The sequence below is a fragment of the Sycon ciliatum genome, chromosome 3 (assembly GCF_964019385.1).
Source record: "Sycon ciliatum chromosome 3, ocSycCili1.1, whole genome shotgun sequence".
Taxonomy (NCBI): Eukaryota; Metazoa; Porifera; class Calcarea; order Leucosolenida; family Sycettidae; genus Sycon; species Sycon ciliatum.
Window position 1 is genome coordinate 22,687,380 of NC_088645.1, and position 18,375 is coordinate 22,705,754.

An 18,375-nucleotide genomic window follows, 5' to 3' on the forward strand; every position below is an offset into this window, starting at 1 on the left:
CAAAATCCGTATGGGCGCTACGGATTTTTTCCAGGCGTGCTCCATACGATTTTTCGGCACGGAGAATCCGTGTGGACTGGCTTTCATACGAACCATGTTTCGTATGGAGATTTTGCGTCATCGGGTGCAGAAAGATTTTTCGCGTACAAATTTGGTACGAGAAACATCGATTTTTCGCGGGAAGTTTTGATTTCGGTACAAATTTTCAAAATAAAAAGGCATGGCGCGGGAATGTGACGTGTTTGCGATCGTAACCTAGGCAATGACGGCAAACACATAAGTTCCGTACCCCGGAACTTTTCACTGCTCGAAAACGACGTATAAAAAATCCGTAGAGCCTCCACGGATTTTGGCACGAAAAATCGTACTCCGGAACCTCCCTAATGTCATCTAAAACACATCGCTGGCGCAGCACTCCGTTCCTGCGGAGGAACAACTAGTCACTACTGCATGCTGCAGCAGGTAGAGATTACTGACTTTGCTTGGATGTCGGAGCCCTCATCTTCTGAGGAGCTTGAACTCTACGTGTACGGTTCGAAATTCGTTGAAGAGTGTCAGTACTCGGAACATCCTTTCTCTTCTGCAAAAAACTTGTTCAAGGAATACTGACCACACCACACCCATCCTGACCAGCAGTGAATGGCAGCGGCAATGGAGGTAAGTTTGGATCGTTTCGAAAGATCAAAAAGAAAACAACCACCCAATGTTGTCTGCAGTGTCCGTTTGTAAATCACGGACGTGAACACCAGTACAGACTACTAGTACTAGTAGTAAGTACTATCCGTACATACTATCGATCTACCGCACGCGCATGCAGTGCACTGCCTGACAGTCTGTGCTTCTTGACTCAGTGACCATGGTGACTGCACTGACTGTTATCGGACGGACGTCCTTTTGTGCACACATGATATTTTTCGATATTTCTCAGCCGCACACTTTGCAAAATTTAGGGAGTTCCATGGAACCCCCGGAACCCCCCCCCCCCCCCCTGGATCCGCCACTGGTGAGCTCATTGTAGCTCAAGATAAGAGTTGCACACTTCTAGTTGTGTACTCCTGGTCTCGACAAAAGCCCTATACACGTTTACTTCTTGAAGTACATCCAATTTAGCGGTTGATAAAGGATTAATCCATCAAAGTAATGTCTAGCCAGTCATGCCGTACCGTCACAGAACAAACCTCAGCGACAACAGTAACAGCACCGGCACAGCCACCACCGCTGGCAGCAACAACTGCAACAACAACAACAGCAGCAACAGCAACAGCAGCAGCAGCAGCAACAACAACAGCAGCAGCAGCAACAACGGCGGCGGCGGCGGCGACGACGACGACGACGACGACGACGACAACAACAACAACAACCACATCCACAACCACAACCACAACCACAACCACCACCACCACGACGACGACAACAACAAACAACAAACAACAGCAGCAGCGATACAACAGTAGCACCAACAGCAGCAGCAGCACCAAATGCCAGTCAATACAATCATATCACTTACTGGCATCTGGCCACTACCGCCAGCAACGGATGAGTAAGAGGGAGATGGTCCTGACTTCTGCGCTTGAGATCGGGTGTTGTAGCCAGTCTTCTGGACATCATCCCCTGCAGAAGGGCTAGCACTCCCAGCTACCTGCAAAAGAGTTTCCTTCTCACCGCTGCCTCCTCCAGGCCCAGCAGGACTTTCCATGGCACCAGTACGGGAGGTGTCATCCCCGTCGCCCGCTGCCTGCTTTGCTGGGCCACCTGGACCTTCATCACCGCTGTCCTTTGGGCGCTTTAGCGGCGGACCTTCGTCACTGGTCTTCTTCCGCTTGGTTTTCTTGGCCTTCTTCTTCTTGGGCCTTTTCTTCTTCAGCTTTTTCTGCACACCCTTCTTGGCAAGTTGCTCTTCCGTCTGTTCTGGTTGCTCTTCCGTCTGGTCCTTGTGAGCGTCACCAGCAAGGTTACCGTCGCTGTCCTGCCCACTTACTGCATCATAAAACTCATCATCATCATCGACGTCGTTGTCGTCATCGTCATCCTCTTCTTCTTCTTCTTCTTCTTCTTCTTCTTCTTCTTCTTCTTCGCTAGCTTGCTCTTTCTCCATGGGCGAGCCACTGGCGTTTGGGTCGGGTTTGTGACGCTGCATGTCGCCAGGTTCCTGATCACCTGTGCTGAGCACGTCGGTAGCCGGAGATGCCGCATCGTGCTGCTGCTGCTGCTGCTGCTGTGCGTTCTGCGCACTGGCGTGAGCAACATTAGCAGCTGCGGACGGAGGGCCGTCCTGGGTGCCCGTATTGGTTGCATCCGATGATTGCTGCTGCTGCTGCTGCACTTCTGCTGTGGAAGCACCGGTCTCGGGCACAGGCTGTTGAGATGAACTGACATTACCTTGATCGGGCTGAATGCCCTCCTTTGCAGCAGCTCCTTGCTCAGCCCGGGAAGCCAGATGTGGAGCATCAATGTCCATGCTTTCCTCAGCCGATGTGGACGAGTGGTCGCCTTCGGGGCGATTGTACTGGTCCACACGCGACTCAACGGGATGCGGCAGGCTGCCTGGTAGCCTCGAACCGCTTTCACCATCCTCACCTTGACGAGAATGGGCCGCCGTAGCAGGATTACGCTCACCGGATTCTATATCCATTGCTTCTGGGGCTGCAGCAGTGCCTGGTACCTCGTCAGATGGACGAAACGTGGCCGTAGCCGACTGCATGGACGCAGGAAGCGCACCGGACGGCACTGCAGCACCAACGCCGGAGAGATGGTCGCCACGATCGTGTTGACCGGGAGCAACGCCACGTGCTGGCAGGTTACTGCGTGCACCAACGCCAGAGCCCTCCACAGTGCTCGCTGGAGGCGCTGGATGAGTGCCAGGCGGAACATGGCCAGCGACTTGGCTCCCACTGGAATAACGACCATCGCTAGGATACGACATATCACCAGGGGCCGGGGCTGCGTTAGCCTCCAATGCCGGCATTTCGACGTCATCCATTTTCTGCAAGATGACTTCCTCCTCCTCATTCAGTTTATCAAGCGCTTTCGTAAGGAACTGCTTTTTCCTTTCACTGGTTGTCACTCGATATTGGCGCATGTAACTGTCTCTTCTTTTCGAAACTTGTTCAAGTTCAAACTCCAACTGCTTTTGAAAATCGTTCCTAGCACCAACACTGCCAAACTGGTTAGCATCATCATCAGCAGCAGCATTGCGCTGCTGCTGCTGCTGCTGATGATGATGATGCAGCTGCTGGCCCTGTGGGTGTGAGATAGAAGATGAGTGCCCGTAGCCAGCAGTGCCAGCGGGGAGCTCACCAGCAGAGTGAGCACTGCTGTACGCCGATGGCTGGTCAGGCGGCCCGCTGTCGTACGATTCGGAAGACTGTGGCTGGCTAGACCGGTACAGGTCGAGCTCGCTATCACCATGGTAGAGATCTGGAGAGTTTGAGCCAGGACCAGCGGCAGCAGCAGCAGTGGCGGAGGCATTGCTCCAACTCCCTCCATCACCACCGCTAGCTGGTACTTGAGTGCCGTGAGATGTCCTGGCACCACCCTTCCCGGACATCGGTAATCCCTCCGGTCGCCCCAAGGAGCTGGCATCAGCTGGGAACTTGGCAGCAATACGGGCAAAGTGAGGAGGACCACTGCCTGTATTGGGGACCTGTCCAGAAGATGATTTGGGTTCCGATGGGCTGACTGGATGTGTTTCGCCGGCACTGGATTCTTGCATGTTGTGGGTCTGCTGCTGCTGTTGTTGCTGTTGCTGTTGTTGCTGCTGTTGTTGGTGCTGCTGCTGTTGTTGGTGCTGCTGCTGTTGTTGTTGGTGCTGCTGCTGCTGCTGTTGTTGGTGCTGCTGCTGCAGCTGATCAGGCTGGAAATGTCCATGGCGTACACGCTGGTGATCCATGTCGTGTTGTTCTGCATGCTGTGGCTGCTGGGAAGCTCGTTGATGCATTTGCTCCACATGCCACTTATGCTCGGTCTGGCGATGCTGCTGCGGCTGCTGCTGCGGCTGCTGCTGCTGATACGAATGCATGTGTTGCGCGTCCGAGTGTGGTGGCAGCTGCGGCTGCTGCCACTGGTTCTGCAATAACTGCTGCTCTATCTGATGAGCAGACGACACACCATGGCCCGGATGATGCGACTGTGCGCCTTGTTGGTTCAGCAGCAGGTGTCCGGTGTCCTGCTGGTAGCCATACCCCTGCTGTGCGCCGTTGTAGTGCTCAAGATACGGCGGCGGCACATGCGCTGAGCCATACATCGCCTGCTGCTGCTGCAGCTCAAGCGCGTGTTGCATTTGTGCAAGGCTCTGCTGCGTAGCCTGCTGCTGCTGCTGCTGCTGAGGCGACTGCGGTGCGGCATGGTGCGAAGACTGAGGTTGATGCTGCTGCAGGTGCTGCTGCTGCTGCTGTTGCTCGTGTGTCCGTGAAGGCTGCGGTAGTAGCGGTGGACGGCCGGCCGCAGCGCCCGGACGAATCACAGTCGTACTGGGCCCTGCTGCGCCACCGCCAGCTGACCTCTGGCCTTGATCAGCCGCGCCAATCGCTGCACAGAGAGAGAGTGAGAGAAAGAGAGAAAGAGAGAGGGAGGGAGGGAGGTAGGGAGGGAGAGAGAGAGAGAGAGAGAGAGAGAGAGAGAGAGAAAGAGAGAGAGAGAGAGAGAGAGAGAGAGAGAGAGAGAGAGAGAGAGAGAGAGGGAGGGAGGGAGGGAGGGAGGGAGGGAGGGAGGGAGGGAGGGAGGGAGGGAGGGAGGGAGGGAGGGAGGGAGGGAGGGAGGGAGGGAGGGAGGGAGGGAGGGAGGGAGGCAGGGAGGGAGGGAGGGAGGGAGGGAGGGAGGGAGGGAGGGAGGGAGGGAGGGAGGGAGAGGGAGGGAGAGGGAGGGAGGGGGGAGAGGGAGGGAGGGAGAGGGAGGGAGGGAGGGAGAGGGAGGGAGAGGGAGGGAGGGAGGGAGGGAGGGAGGGAGGGAGGGAGGGAGGGAGGGAGGGAGGGAGGGAGGGAGGGAGGGAGGGAGGGAGGGAGGGAGGGAGAGAGAGAGAGAGAGAGAGAGACAGACAGACAGACAGACAGACAGAGAGAGAGACAGAGAGAGAGACAGAGAGAGACAGAGAGAGACAGAGAGAGACACACAGAGAGAGACACACAGAGAGAGACACAGAGAGACAGAGGTAAAACATTGAACAACAGCACAGAAAGGCGTCACAAACATGCGCAATCAAAGAAGCTTCAGAGTGGCAGCCTTCTTTTTCTTTCTTTTTTACTGAAGAAACAGCAGGTTTTTTTCACTCCTGCCCGAGCCCATCCTGCGACTATGTTTGCATGGTAGACATTCGGATTTTCGCACCACAATGCCCCTAGTGAGCAGCTCCGCAACTGCTGAGAGCCAGTGTTGCCAGTGTAGTGACAAGTGTGGAGCCAATTGCCAATGCTGAGAATCCAACAGAGCCTGTGAAAACTGCACGCCAAGGAGGAAGGAAAGATGCCGAAACTCGCCAACGGTTGCCAGGGCTGGCACTACTGTAAAAGCAGAAATTTGCGGTGGTGTAATATTTTCGGTATTCTCCAAAATCGGCGGTTCGGCGGATAATTTTTTTCGGTAAACCCGTTTTCCAGGTAAGTGTACTAGTACCACATGTATAGAGTACCGAAATTTTCGGTGGTTTTATTTTCGGTAAAAATTTTCGGCACCGAAGTTACCGAAAATAAAACACCACCGAAAATTTCTGCTTTTACAGTACTGTAAATCCTGTAGAGTTTCAAACTGTTCGGCGTGTGCCTGTTTCACCATGCTCACCCACAGAGGACACAGCCTGCACTGGCATTGCAGTCGACAACGGGTTCTGTGTCGGAGTCTCCGCAGCTGGCGTGGGACACTCTGGACCAGCAACTCGACGGAAAACGCTGAGGTTCCGGGTTCAACCAGTCTGCCTACACGCACCGCAAGTGACATGCCATTTCCCAGTACCATTGGTAGGTCTACCTCTAGCCAGCTGCTAGCGTACCTTGATCAGATCCGAGTCGGGATGACTCACACAGTACAAGTAGTCAAGTTTGCACTATATTAGACTGCTTATATTGACTCCTTTTTAGAGAAGACGATTTATTACAGTAGTAGATTATGGACCTCATAGTCCGTCTATACATGTAGACCCAAAAAAGACCAAGGCATTTTACAACCCACAGACACAAAAGCGATCATAACTCTTCTTTTTTTTTAACTGTTCTTCCAATTATCTGTATTGACAAACCAGAATTATACCGAATAAGGGGTCGTCCATAATTATCGAACTTTTTTTCACGAAACGAAATAATTTCGTTATGGGGTGGGAGGGGGTTGACCAATTTCGTTTCAGAAAAGCTCGATACATGTACATGGCCATAGGAGCAGTGACACACTTGCCACTTTTGTTGTATATGCATGTATATGTCAACAATTTTTACGTTCTGAGGGGGAGGGAGGGAGGGGTTGGGTCTAAACTAAAATAATTCGTTTGGTGAAAAAAGTTCGATATTTACGGACGGCCCCTAAAGCCTTGTGAGTTATGGCCGCTTTTAGGCAGGGCCTTTATCAAGATGATTCTAAAAGTACCAGTAAGTGCAAGGGATAACGTACCCGTAACACCAAGAATACATCCCCCCCCCCCCCCCCAACCCAGAGTATGCAATTCTCATGCATAATTTCCAACATTCGTACAATGGTGGCAACCCCTCTGTCGTGTCGATTTCCACGAGTTTGTGGTGTACGAGGGCCTGTGTCACCACAGATCCATGAGGTGTCTGAAAAGTACACGACCAGCACTTTTTTATCACGTTATCTTCAGCATTAAAACTTTCGGCCTACATGCCACCGGAAACCATGCCTAATGACTTTTGGTCACCGAAGTCCTACAACAGGTGTAGCCAGGGCACCAGCTGTTTCCAAATGCTCGCCCGCTTCACTACACTCATCCCAAAGTCACTCCGCGTATGTATGTATGTATGTATGTATGTATGTATGCATGTATGTATGTACACTGTTGTGAATTCCAGCAGAAAGTATGTATGTATGTATGTATGTATGTATGTACTCAATCTGCGGACAGCATGCTGTTTCATTCTTTGTGAACTCCTCAGCGCAGCACAGAGAAAATGAGGCCGAACCTGATAGCAATGAAAATAAAATATCCAAAGCCAGATTTAAATCAGGCCCGAACGTACCTTGCCAGAGTGCTCAAACTGACAAGTTAGTGAGCTCTCCGTATGTATGTATGTATGTATGTATGTATGTATGTATGTATGTATGTATGTATGTACATAGTCTATGTATGTATGTATGTATGTATAGTACCGCTCAATGAAATCCAGTCGTGTCACTCACGCTTGCGCCTTGCACCATTTCGCAGCCCAGTGTGGCGCAGGCCTGGGGCCGCGCAACCCCCGGCGCGTACTTGAGCGACGCAACTGGATTTCATTGAGCAGTATTTTACATATGCCATAGTCCAGTAGCACTAGCACAGCGAGCCATGTGCCACTGTAGCCAAGAGCGTTTTCACCAACGCATGCAGCGAACAAAATCTGGAAATTCACGAAGACAATTTAGGAATTCATTGCTAGCTTCACTAAGAAAATGGTGGACATCACACAACTGCATTTAAAAATTTAGAATATGCTGGCAGATACGCTACACTTGTCCCGCCTGTTTCCATTTGTACTCGGGATCTCGTTCGGATCTCGTTTACCAGTTTTGTGCAGCGATCATCCTGGTTAAAGACTCTGCTAAAGAGTTTTGCAAGCCATTTGCCAGCGTATTCATACGCCCAATTTGTGCGCACAGAAAGATGATGTAATAATTATTATTGCAATAAAAGTAATAAGAAAAAGTAAATTATCGTGTCCGTTCCCGAAGGGAACTCACGACGGCCGCTAACACCCGATAAACCCTAGCGGCAGATGCAGCGCCTAACGGTGGGGGTGAGTGGATAAGTCTCACAACCACTGGCACAAGTGCCGAAAACGACCCCATTTAATAGCTGCATCCATGTACCCCTTGTGCCTGGCCACAAGTTCCCAGTTGACTGTGGGTAGCAGCACGGCTGGAAAAACCGCTCCCAGGCCCGGCAGGACTTGAACCAGGTACCTCTCGTATCTCAATCATGGTCTTTGACCAACCCACTGTGCCTGCCTGGTATTATTGCAATGAATAAGATAAAGTGCACGAATGGACTCGGATGGAGAGCTAAGGATTAATTTATAAGAAATAGTAACTGGTGGTGTTAGTGGACATTATAGCGTAACTTGTAGTTCCTTGGTCCTTTTCCTTTCTTATAAAGTGCACGGTCATTCTGTGATCATGAATCTAATTGTAGAAACATCACCAAGGAACGATTATTATCTACACTGAAATTCTTCAATCAGGGTTTCATATTTTTGGTGTGGCTAGAACTTGGTCACTACTGGTCACTCTGTAATCAAGAATATGTCAATAAGAGTGTGAAACTCTGCAGCTGGTATGGTCCACAGCCACATTTGTTGTTGACGTCACCTTTTTTTTCTGGAACCTATGACACATGCCGAGCAAAGCACGCTGGAAGAAGATCTTAACCCTTTCCGGACTGATGCCGCACATGTGCGTCAAAACGTCATACCCTGATTTCCTGATGCCGCATATGTGCGTCAAGTAAAAGCGCATACTTGTACAGTGCGTATACATCACTGTTCAAATTGTCGCAACTCCATTGTCCTTTATCCGATCGTCACAAATGATGGCTCATTGGAAAGGTGAGAGAATAAGCTGTCCAGTGGTATGTCGTTTGATATAGCGTGATGCGGAATAACTGAGTATCGAGAACGAAACGTAGATACGCTTGAAATTGTTTCGAAAATTTGTACGCAGAGCGCTTGAAAGTGCGTCGGCGTGCCTCAAACGGGGACTTTCCCAGTGACGCATCGCTGCACAGTGCATGCGAAGTAGAGACCGAATGAATTGCTTGAGCTTCATGAATCTGCAGGGCTTTGAATCATCATTCTACGTTGAGTAAAAATTGAGAAACGATAAAATTTGTGGAGGTGGGTACAGAATCTCGCTCAGGCGCAATAGGGCAGCTCTCAACAGGCTTGAAGGCGATTCTGTTGCTCCTGCTGGGTGTCTAGTGGCGATATTCAGAGAGAGGACATCTGTAGCTTTCCAATGAGACCAAAACGAAATAATTACGAAACTGGTGAGTGAAATTAGATATTTTTCAGATGCATACTGGGATTTAGCAAAAAAAATAGCACCAGGGCGGAAAAGGTTCATCGCAAATTCGTGTTTTTGCCGCTTTCAAAACGAAAAATTTAACTTTATCTCCCGCTTTTTACAGTGCAATCTTAGGGCGCGTTTGGTTGGTACGAACTAGAACAGGATTCACCAGAACAGCCCGTTTGGTTGGGACTGCACCTGTTCTGGTTCGGCCAGAACATGTTCTGCTTGCTCCAGCCCCGAGGCCGGAGCAGACCGAGCAGTTTCACTTTTTCACTGTGAAACCTGGCGGGAACATCGATTTTGGTCCCAAATGATCACGTGCATACGATTTGGGGTTGGATTCGTTGTACCGTACAATGTGACCATGGTAACCCATACACATTTTGAAGAATGCACCAAGTGTGGCACATTTTTTCACAAAAAATGGGCTCTGTTTCTGGAGTACCGTTTGGTTGGCATGAGGCTGCTCCATGTGCACCAGCTGTTCGATCCTGTTCTAGATCGTACCAACCAAACGCACCCCTAGTGAAACCTTTCCGAGTTCACGTGGCCACAGACTCGCAGTCCATGCCTCGCACAGTATGACTCATGACCTCCGGAAAAGGTGACGTCAACAAAAAATTTCGCCGCAGGCCAAACCAAGCGGAGTTGCACTCTTGTCTAGGTACTCGTGGTGTAATGTAAATGCATTGGGAATTTGTTGTTATTATGATCACATTGCTGAGTTGATTTGCATTGTAAAAATAAAATAGATAATTCCATGATTTTGATCGCCACGTAGATTATTTGTATAAATAATTCCATAATTTCCCCTTCCAGGAAATCGAGGCTTGCGCTTGGACCGCGAATTGAGAAAGCACCATATCGACTAAAGAGAAACAACACCTTGCCAAGGCAAACACCTTGTCTGACCTGTTTCGCGCTGGTGCTGGTGAGTTGTACACTTGCTGCACGATGCGACTCCATCAGCGAGACGATCCCCGCAGGAATCGCACTTTCTTCCCATATCGTCCAACGGTACAGGAAAGCACTCAAGCCATCGTGAGGGACTGAGAAAATTCTACCAAGATCAAAATTATTATGTGCTGATTTTTAGACAACTGCCTGGGAACTGAAATCTGCTGCGCACCTTCTCTCACGACTCCATGATGTTGAAAGAAAGAAAGGATGCTTTACAGACGCTTTTCAGACTGAGTCACTGGTCTGGAGAGTGGAGTTGATACAAGACATGCCGGTGGATGAGCGTGGAACTATCATTTTGATTTAGCATGATGCACACAGTCATCATCATTCTTCATGCTCATGGTAATCATGGTAATCGAACAGATCCTTTCACGAAGGGGAAATCCCTGGGCATGTTTCGCTCGCGAAAAAGCACAAAAAAGCAGTTTCGACTGTCATGTTTTTTGCACTCTTTTTGATTTTCAAAAGACCTTTTTCTGCTATTCAAGTCATTGATTGTGTGTAGTACATAGTATAAACCAGGGAGTCGTAAAATGGTATTTTACGACTCCCTGGTATAAACCTTTTTGTAGATCTACTCTGGATCATTTTCGATTTCGAAAGGATGGTTTCGGAGTGTGTGGCCTGTGTTGCTGCTGATGGGACATGGAAGAGCTCGACGCAGGCGTAATCGCCAGAGGATTTCCTGCGGAAAGCGAGCGGTGCCGGTTACATCCCGCTGCTGCGTTCGATTTCTACAATGGAGTCATTCGGTAGGAGCTGGTATGAGCCAGCTGCTGCGTCCGGCAATGTTTCCCGGCACTGGGCGCGGTATGATGGCCACGAGGAGGATCGAGCCTGGTGAGTGCATCGCCTCGGTGCCGCGGCAGCGCCTGGTGACGTGCGCGGACGTGAAGCTTCAGCTAGAAGTAGAAATACACCAGGACACGATGGACAAGTCCAGCAATGCTGCTGGTCTGGATGACGTATCCATACTGGCTGTGTTCATTCTAGTGGAGCGTAGCAAGGGATCCACGTCGCAGTGGAGCCACTATCTTGACGTGCTGCCCGACGCGTACGAACTGCCGGTGTGTTTTGCGGCTGACGAGCTAGCACTGCTGCCGCTCTCCTTGCTGGAGCGTGTCCGTACGCAGCGCTCGCATCTGGTGGAGCAGCATGAGCGCGCGTCCAAGCTACTGACGACGCTCGTGCCAGACCTGCAGTACGAGCGGTTCCTGAACGCCTGGTGCGCCGTCAACACCAGGACTGTGTACCTGAGTGAGAGCAGCACTGGTAACCCGGCAACGGATGATGGCGACACGTCGGCCGGCAACTGTGCACTAGCTCCGTATCTTGACTTTCTGAATCACTCGCCCGGTGCACGCGTCACGGCCGGATACAATAGCTCGACGCGGCGCTACGATATCGTCACGCAGGACCGGTATCGTCACGGTGACGAGGTGTTCATCTGCTACGGTCCCCACGACAACCAACGGCTGCTGCTGGAGTATGGGTTCGTTCTCGACGACAATCCTCACTGCAGCGTCATGCTCGGCCTGCTGCAACTGATACCGCTTGCGGCCGGTGAGCATGCGTTCGTAGCGGCGCTCTGGTGCGATCGGCGTCGCAGTCAGATTCTTGTTGAAGCCGAACTGGACACGGTTAACCCGACTGCCGACGGCTGCGGCTGGAAGCTTCTCGCGGCGCTGGACATTCTCGTTCTGGACGCGGCGGAGCTCGACAGCTGGCATGCTTATGTGTATGGTGTACGAACACTGGCCGATGTTGCGCGGCGCGAGCTGAAGGGTCGCGTTGGCGTGTGCTTGTGTGCTGCCGCCCGTTGCCACCTGCTGCCGTCCAGAGAGAAGCTGAATGGGATCGTGCGCTGCGACGGCTCGTCGGCCAACGCGCGAACAGCGGCCACGCTGTCGCTGCAGCAGCACGCCATTCTCGACACTGCCGAAGCTGAGCTGAACGCTTTGAGTACTGATGCTGCTGTGGGCTGAACCAACGTTTGTAATCACGAGCTTTTCCTAGAAGACCGGACCTCGCCGTACACGATTGCAGAAAGCACGGGCATTTCTGCTAAATCCTGGGCACACATTGCTAAGAGGTTGCTAAGTCTAAAGGGTGATTTCTTTCAGCGGCCCAACGCAACACTACTCCTGTAGAAACTCACGACAAAGCCTCAGAACCTTACGATTTAAATGTCAAACGCATTTCGGCAAGAACTAGTAGTAGTGTGCTGCTTTGCCGTGGCTCTGACGCGTGTGTTCTGGATGCATATCTACTACCCTTACACCGGGCCAGGATTGCCCTGAATTGCTGTCTTGAAACAACGGCCATGAATACGATTAGTCGGCCGCCTATCTCCTCCGGATACGACGACACCGGAAAACCGTGCAAAGCGCACGTTGAGAAGTGCTGTCGTGACGCTGATGATGATGTGTGCGTCCGTGTTCCCAGACCTGGAGTGAGTGTTGCAGCGCGCTGTGAAATGCCCGGCCACTAGTCGCCGCCTGCTCAGCGTACTACCCAGCCACATGTCACTGGCAGGTAAGGGCTACACATGTGTATGTGTGTGTGTACTCTGTGGCAGTCACACCGCCAGTGTCCGGTCGCTACGGCCCAGCGTCTACCTGCCCATTGTCAGTGACCCCTCTGTAGTTTTACCGGTCTATCCAGAGAGCGTCTCCCGTGCGTATGCTCTATGGCAGTGTGTCCGGTCGTTACAGCACATCATCTATCGGCCTATTGTCAGTGACCCCTCTGTAGTTTTACTGGGCTAGCCAGAGAGAGAGTCTCCCGTGCGTATGCTCTATGGCAGTGTGTCCGGTCGTTACAACCCGTCATCTATCGGCTTATTGTCAGTGACCCCGCTGTAGTTTTACTGTGCTAGCCAGAGAGAGAGTCTCCCGTGTGTGTGCTCTGTGGCAGAGTGTCCGGTCGTTACAGCCCAGCATCTACCTGCCCACTGCCAGTGACCCCGCTGTAGTTCCGTTGGGCTCACAGAGAGTCTCCCGTGTACGCCACTACAGCACTGAGCCTGATTTTGTCCAACTAATCTGTGCACATTGCGTTCTATGGAATCACGTTGTTGACTATACTCCGTAGGAAAATGAGCTGGCGCCAGAGAATTCTTTGCATCGTGCGCCGGGCGCGTGTAATTCGCACGCCCGGTCACTTGGAGCAGCTGTCCAAGTACATGTATAGTGCTGCAGCATATACAGACGGGTCGATGCTGACGCTCTTTTGTTCTTTTAAAGACAACTATACCCGCTGAGAGAATCATAGCATACAAGAACTCTTCTTTTTTCCTAGAGTATAATTATGTTCTCTCTGCTGTTGTAGTGTGCTGGCTTTACACACACGCGCACACATAGACAGGCGCACAGCTCTAGAGTATGGTGGTACTGAAACTCACCGTTCCATGCCGTGGAGTCCTTATCTCCACTGTCATCCGATCTCTCTGGCGCACCGTCATCCCTATCCGCTGGCCCAAACGCAAACTGGCCGTCCTGCGGCAGGACGCTGCGAGGCATCCTGCTCTAGCATTCCACAAACTTTACACTACCGCTTCAAAAGTACAGTGCACTCTTCCTATGCTGGGCAAGAAGAAGAATTTCTGCAAAACGTTTTCAGATTTCAGTATCACAAAACCTACTTCAGAGTTCATGCACGGAGCTTTGTTTCGTTTTCGTGAACTGCGGGGAAAAAGACCTGACTGGCTTGTTGCACTGACTTATACTGAAGCTACCTGCTGGATTCATTGATGTGGGCTAACATGATTGTGTGGTCATTAGCACCCATGATATGTTACTTCTAACAGCTCTACACTCTTCACTCTACCTGCGAGTGGACATGCACATGTTGGTCAGCAGCTTATAAAATGTTACATGCCCTTGTAGTGTGCTATTACAATAGTAGGCATGCAATAATTATTGTATATACACATGGTGTGAATGATCTAGCTGTGTAAGTGGTGGTAGTATTGCACTTGCATGCTACAGATTCAGCGGCTTGCGTGTGTGGCGCTTGCGGGAAGTCAATTTGCACACTCCAGACACTGAGACTGCCATGCATGCGAGGTTGAATTTTTTCATGTGATCTGCTGCGCGCATGGGTATTGTCGCGACGTGTTACTACAATTGTAGTCAAGTTCACATGGCACAGCCCCGTGAGAATTTGGACTTCCCAACCCTGCATGAATGCACCGCCGGTATTGCAAGATCACTGTGCATCCTCTAAGCGCGTGGCTTGCCTGCATGTCTGGCCATGCAGTGCTATAATGAAGTCTGCACACTGTGGACTTCACAGTGCTGCGCAAACAAGCTACTACATGTATACCATACACCTGGTTCAGTATCAGCAAGTAACGTGTCGCGATAACGGTGTTTGGTAATGGTTGGCGCCGCATGCAACTAAACCGATCGCCACACGCGAGTGAATTATACTATAGGGTAAAATAAAATTAATGCTCGTGACATGCGTGTCATGAGCCACAGTGTGTAGATGGCACATGCCTTCTGTGCAACCACTAGCAATTGGATACTAGTAGCTGACACACTGCACAATGCATTGTGTTCCTATAGAAACAAGAATTGTGGGGCTTGGATCACGGAATTTTAAAGACTCAATGCATGCAGTCAGCAGTTCTCAGCACTATACACGGAAGCCGTGTGGAGATGGTGCAGTATAGGCCAGGGAATCTGTAATACGTGACCGAGGTGAAGAATCCACAATCCCAGAAGGCATTCGAAAAATCGCTGGTTCAGACAAATCTCTTGGGCCATGGGTCTGCGATCTGGGGGCGGGCACTTGCTGAAGAACACCCTTGATCTGCGCTTGCTCCATCCTCACAAATCCAGACACTCAAGCAAAAAACAAACAACACATACGGACACAAGTACACACCAGCGTCGTGGCTCGGCCCGGCAAAAGCAGCATGCATGTAATCAAGAGTCCATAACCCCCCGGGGGTTATGGACTCTTGATGTAATTTGTTCAGACATCTCTTTAGAACGAAGCCGTGGTTCATCAGAAACAGCACGGCAGGCTGCAGACACAAGCTTACAATCTCGCTCCACAACTACTTCCCAGGCACATGCATCCACACATTCAGAATCCACAAAAGCAACTGGATCGATATGTGTATATGCGCACAAGACGCACGTACTCACAAACAACCGTGAAGGTGATTGTTCAGGCTATATCAACATACAATAACGTAGAAATATTACCCAACGGGACAAATAAGAGCAGCGATTGGCAGCAATTCGGCTATAAACAAAATGAAAGCATTGACAAATATCGGTTAAGTTGCTAGCATCATGCCTGCAGTCAATCTATTACAAAATAATAAAATAACAGGGAAAGGCTAGACAGCATGTGACGACGGAGAGCGCGAGTAAGAGAAATTCTTTGTACAGAAAAAAAGCGTGCAAGATGCCAGCTAACACAAACACAGAGCATGCACCAGATACTAGTAGGCGAAATATTTTATGTTCAACTTGACATGGAGCGGACACCCTCGACCCGAACCAGGTCATAAAAGCAAGACAAGGGATTTATGCTGGCAGCGTCAATGACTGGCCCTTCACAACTGCACACAAACACAAGCAAGAAAAGGAAACAACCAGCAATGAGCTCACCAGTGCATACAAGTGTGCGTTGGGAGAGAGAGAGAGAGACAGAGAGACAGACAGACAGACAGAGAGAGAAGCAGCACACAGTTACATGTATACGAGCCACGCTTACCCCCCCCCCCCCTCCCTCTCCCTCTCTCTTCATGATATTTCAGGGGGTGGGGGAGGTGGCTTTTGGGTGTCAACAGTACACTGACAACCAGAAATACAGATCCGGCACTGTAAACATGTCAGCCCAAAGGTCTCATAAAATTCACTTCCGCCCTAAAAGACAATAAGACGTACATAGGCAAGAGAAGTTAAAGGATCACAACAGGGTTGGAGTCTTTCAGGTAAACAAATTTGTACAAGCTACGGCTGTAGCCAAAGGTATAAATGAGAGAGAGAGAGAGAGAGAGAGAGAGAGAGAGAGAGAGAGAGAGAGAGAGAGAGAGAGAGAGAGAGAGAGACATGCAGGTGCACATCTCCAGGCAAACACACACCACGTACCACACACACACACACACAGCCACAGCTTGAAGTAAAGGATGGGATGCTGCAGCTTGAACTATTAGCATCCGGCATAGCTACTCTTACCTTTGGTGATGTACAGGTAGAAGAAATCACAGTAGAGGGCAGTCTGAACACAGCCAGCCACGATGGCAATCAGATCAAAGAAACCCTCCGTGTAGTAGCGGTAGATCCAGTTAGCCAGGTACAGACCACGGTACGCGCCCAGTGCGAACAGGTAGTGCGACGTGATCGTTTCCGCCTCGCCCGTCTTCGTGATCATGAATAGCTGTGGCAGAATGGCAACCGACTCCAGGTAGATACTAAACGTCCACAGGATCTGCGAGACGAGACGAGGAAAAGGAAGACAACACAACGGAAACGTCAACACACTGCCTGGATACACACAGCGATTACAATCCGGCTCAGCAGTTCTGTGGACCATTGTCACAGCATGCCTTCAGTCGGGTTGTCAATACAGCAGCCCATTGCTCCTTGGAGAGCGGTCCTACCTGTGACAGTGTACAACAACCATTGTAATAAGACTAAAAGAGACCACCGTTGTATAGAGAGTCAGAAATATCAGGCACCAGACCACGCTACCATGAGTTGAACACACGCATGAACCTGTCTACAAAGACCGCCTGTTTTCAGAGACCAGTCAAGACTGTCACCAGACCACGTTACCATGGTTTCAACACACATTAGAAACCTATCCGCATGTACAACGACCACCAGTATTAAAATATTAGCAAGAGTACATAACCCCCAAGAGTGTGCAACTGCCTGCACAACCTCCATGCAGTGCTGCGACGGCAGAATTTCACATCACGCGACATGGTTCAAATGTTTACGCAGGCAAACAGGCAAGTTAGTTGACCACAATAGAGTTCAACCAAAAGCAGAGTTGCGTACAGCCTTGCATCTATCATGCACATGGTGCAAATAATGGGTACGGGTTCGTCATGTGATGTGAAGCTCTGCGTCACAGACTCCATAACTGGAATTGCACACTCTGGGCCCCCCGCCCAGGGGGTATGTACTGTTGATGTTAGAGGCAGGTCATCCTGAGCACCAGACAATCTTTCAACATATACGCAGACCTGTCTAAGACGACCGCTCAAGGGACCTTCAAAACCCGGTCTCTGTTACCAGGTGGTCTCCTTATCCATGCATAACATCCAAGCATGAACATACAGCATTGGCAACAGCAGTGCTGCCAAACGCCCGTGCTTGTCCACATTTTTGACGGAAACTTGAGGTATTGTCCGCAGTACGGCTTAGGAAAACATGTGCTGCAGCATGGAAATTACAGTGCATTGTGAGCAGGGTCTATTCCGGTCCTGATAATTATACTCATGTACAGCGAGAAGACAGTGTCTGTTGCAACTGCCGAGCTTCACTCATCGGCTGTTGTCATGAGCTAGACAATCAGTTCCTGAATGTTAACAGTGGTGTTGAACCACGAAATTATATCGGATGCAACCGTCCGTGTGTGTGTGTGTGTGTGTAAGTAGCCGAAATGTGTGTTAGCCCTGGGACTCGGAGGCTGAAATTCGAAAGCGCCGAGAATTTGGACCTACAGTAGAGAACATGACATGGTGCCCTAGCACGCTGCTCCTTCTACTGTAAGACCAGTAATGTTACCGACATTTAATTCTAACGATTTAACGAATTTAAACAATCCGTTAACATTTGAAGTTGCTATGTAGAAAACGATATGTACATGTACAGTCATTTGCCCGTTTCGAGACGGAATTCGTTAGAATTTCACCTCGATAGCCCACAAAAATCTGGAGATCGTTGATCACTCACGAACCAAACAGCACAATGTATGGATTCAAGGTGCCCTACGCGTTGCAGGCCTACACAATTACCGTAAAGTCGCGGATAAAAGCCGGGTTTGCATACAAGAAAATCGCAGATAGAAGCCTGAAAATCAAACGGGTCAAATGCATATAAGCCTGTCGCGCGTAGAAGCCTGGCTTCTATGCAAGCGCGGATCGGGTAGGTCAAGAGTGCATGCGCTATGTACAGTGCATAGTAAAACTGCCGCCATACCGGTAGTCAGTGGTAGATCTACGCGACACGCGTAGATCTA

The 18,375-nt window shown here is 50.4% G+C and overlaps 3 protein-coding genes across 3 annotated transcripts in view; 1 reads left to right on the forward strand and 2 right to left on the reverse strand.

The window, feature by feature from the left end:
• Positions 1–10,442, reverse strand: part of LOC135812934 (E3 ubiquitin-protein ligase RNF213-like) — a 103,945-nt gene extending 93,503 nt beyond the window's left edge. Inside the window, exon 1 of the mRNA XM_065326152.1 lies at positions 10,111–10,442. Coding sequence (XP_065182224.1) covers positions 10,111–10,204 — 94 coding nt within the window. The 5' untranslated portion in view covers positions 10,205–10,442. The remainder of the gene's footprint in view (positions 1–10,110) is intronic.
• Positions 10,443–10,742: 300 nt separating this feature from the next.
• On the forward strand, positions 10,743–14,106 carry LOC135811773 (SET domain-containing protein 4-like). Its single transcript, XM_065325019.1, has one exon. The coding sequence runs from the start codon at positions 10,800–10,802 to the stop codon at positions 12,144–12,146; it is 1,347 nt and encodes a 448-aa protein (XP_065181091.1). The 5' UTR covers positions 10,743–10,799; the 3' UTR covers positions 12,147–14,106.
• A 1,180-nt stretch (positions 14,107–15,286) lies between these two features.
• Positions 15,287–18,375, reverse strand: part of LOC135811777 (ER lumen protein-retaining receptor 2-like) — a 3,830-nt gene continuing 741 nt past the window's right edge. The window contains exons 3-4 of the mRNA XM_065325024.1: positions 16,362–16,614; positions 15,287–15,742 (exon numbers count right to left, since the gene is read on the reverse strand). Of these exons, the coding sequence (XP_065181096.1) occupies positions 15,708–15,742; positions 16,362–16,614 (288 nt within the window). The 3' untranslated portion in view covers positions 15,287–15,707. The remainder of the gene's footprint in view (positions 15,743–16,361; positions 16,615–18,375) is intronic.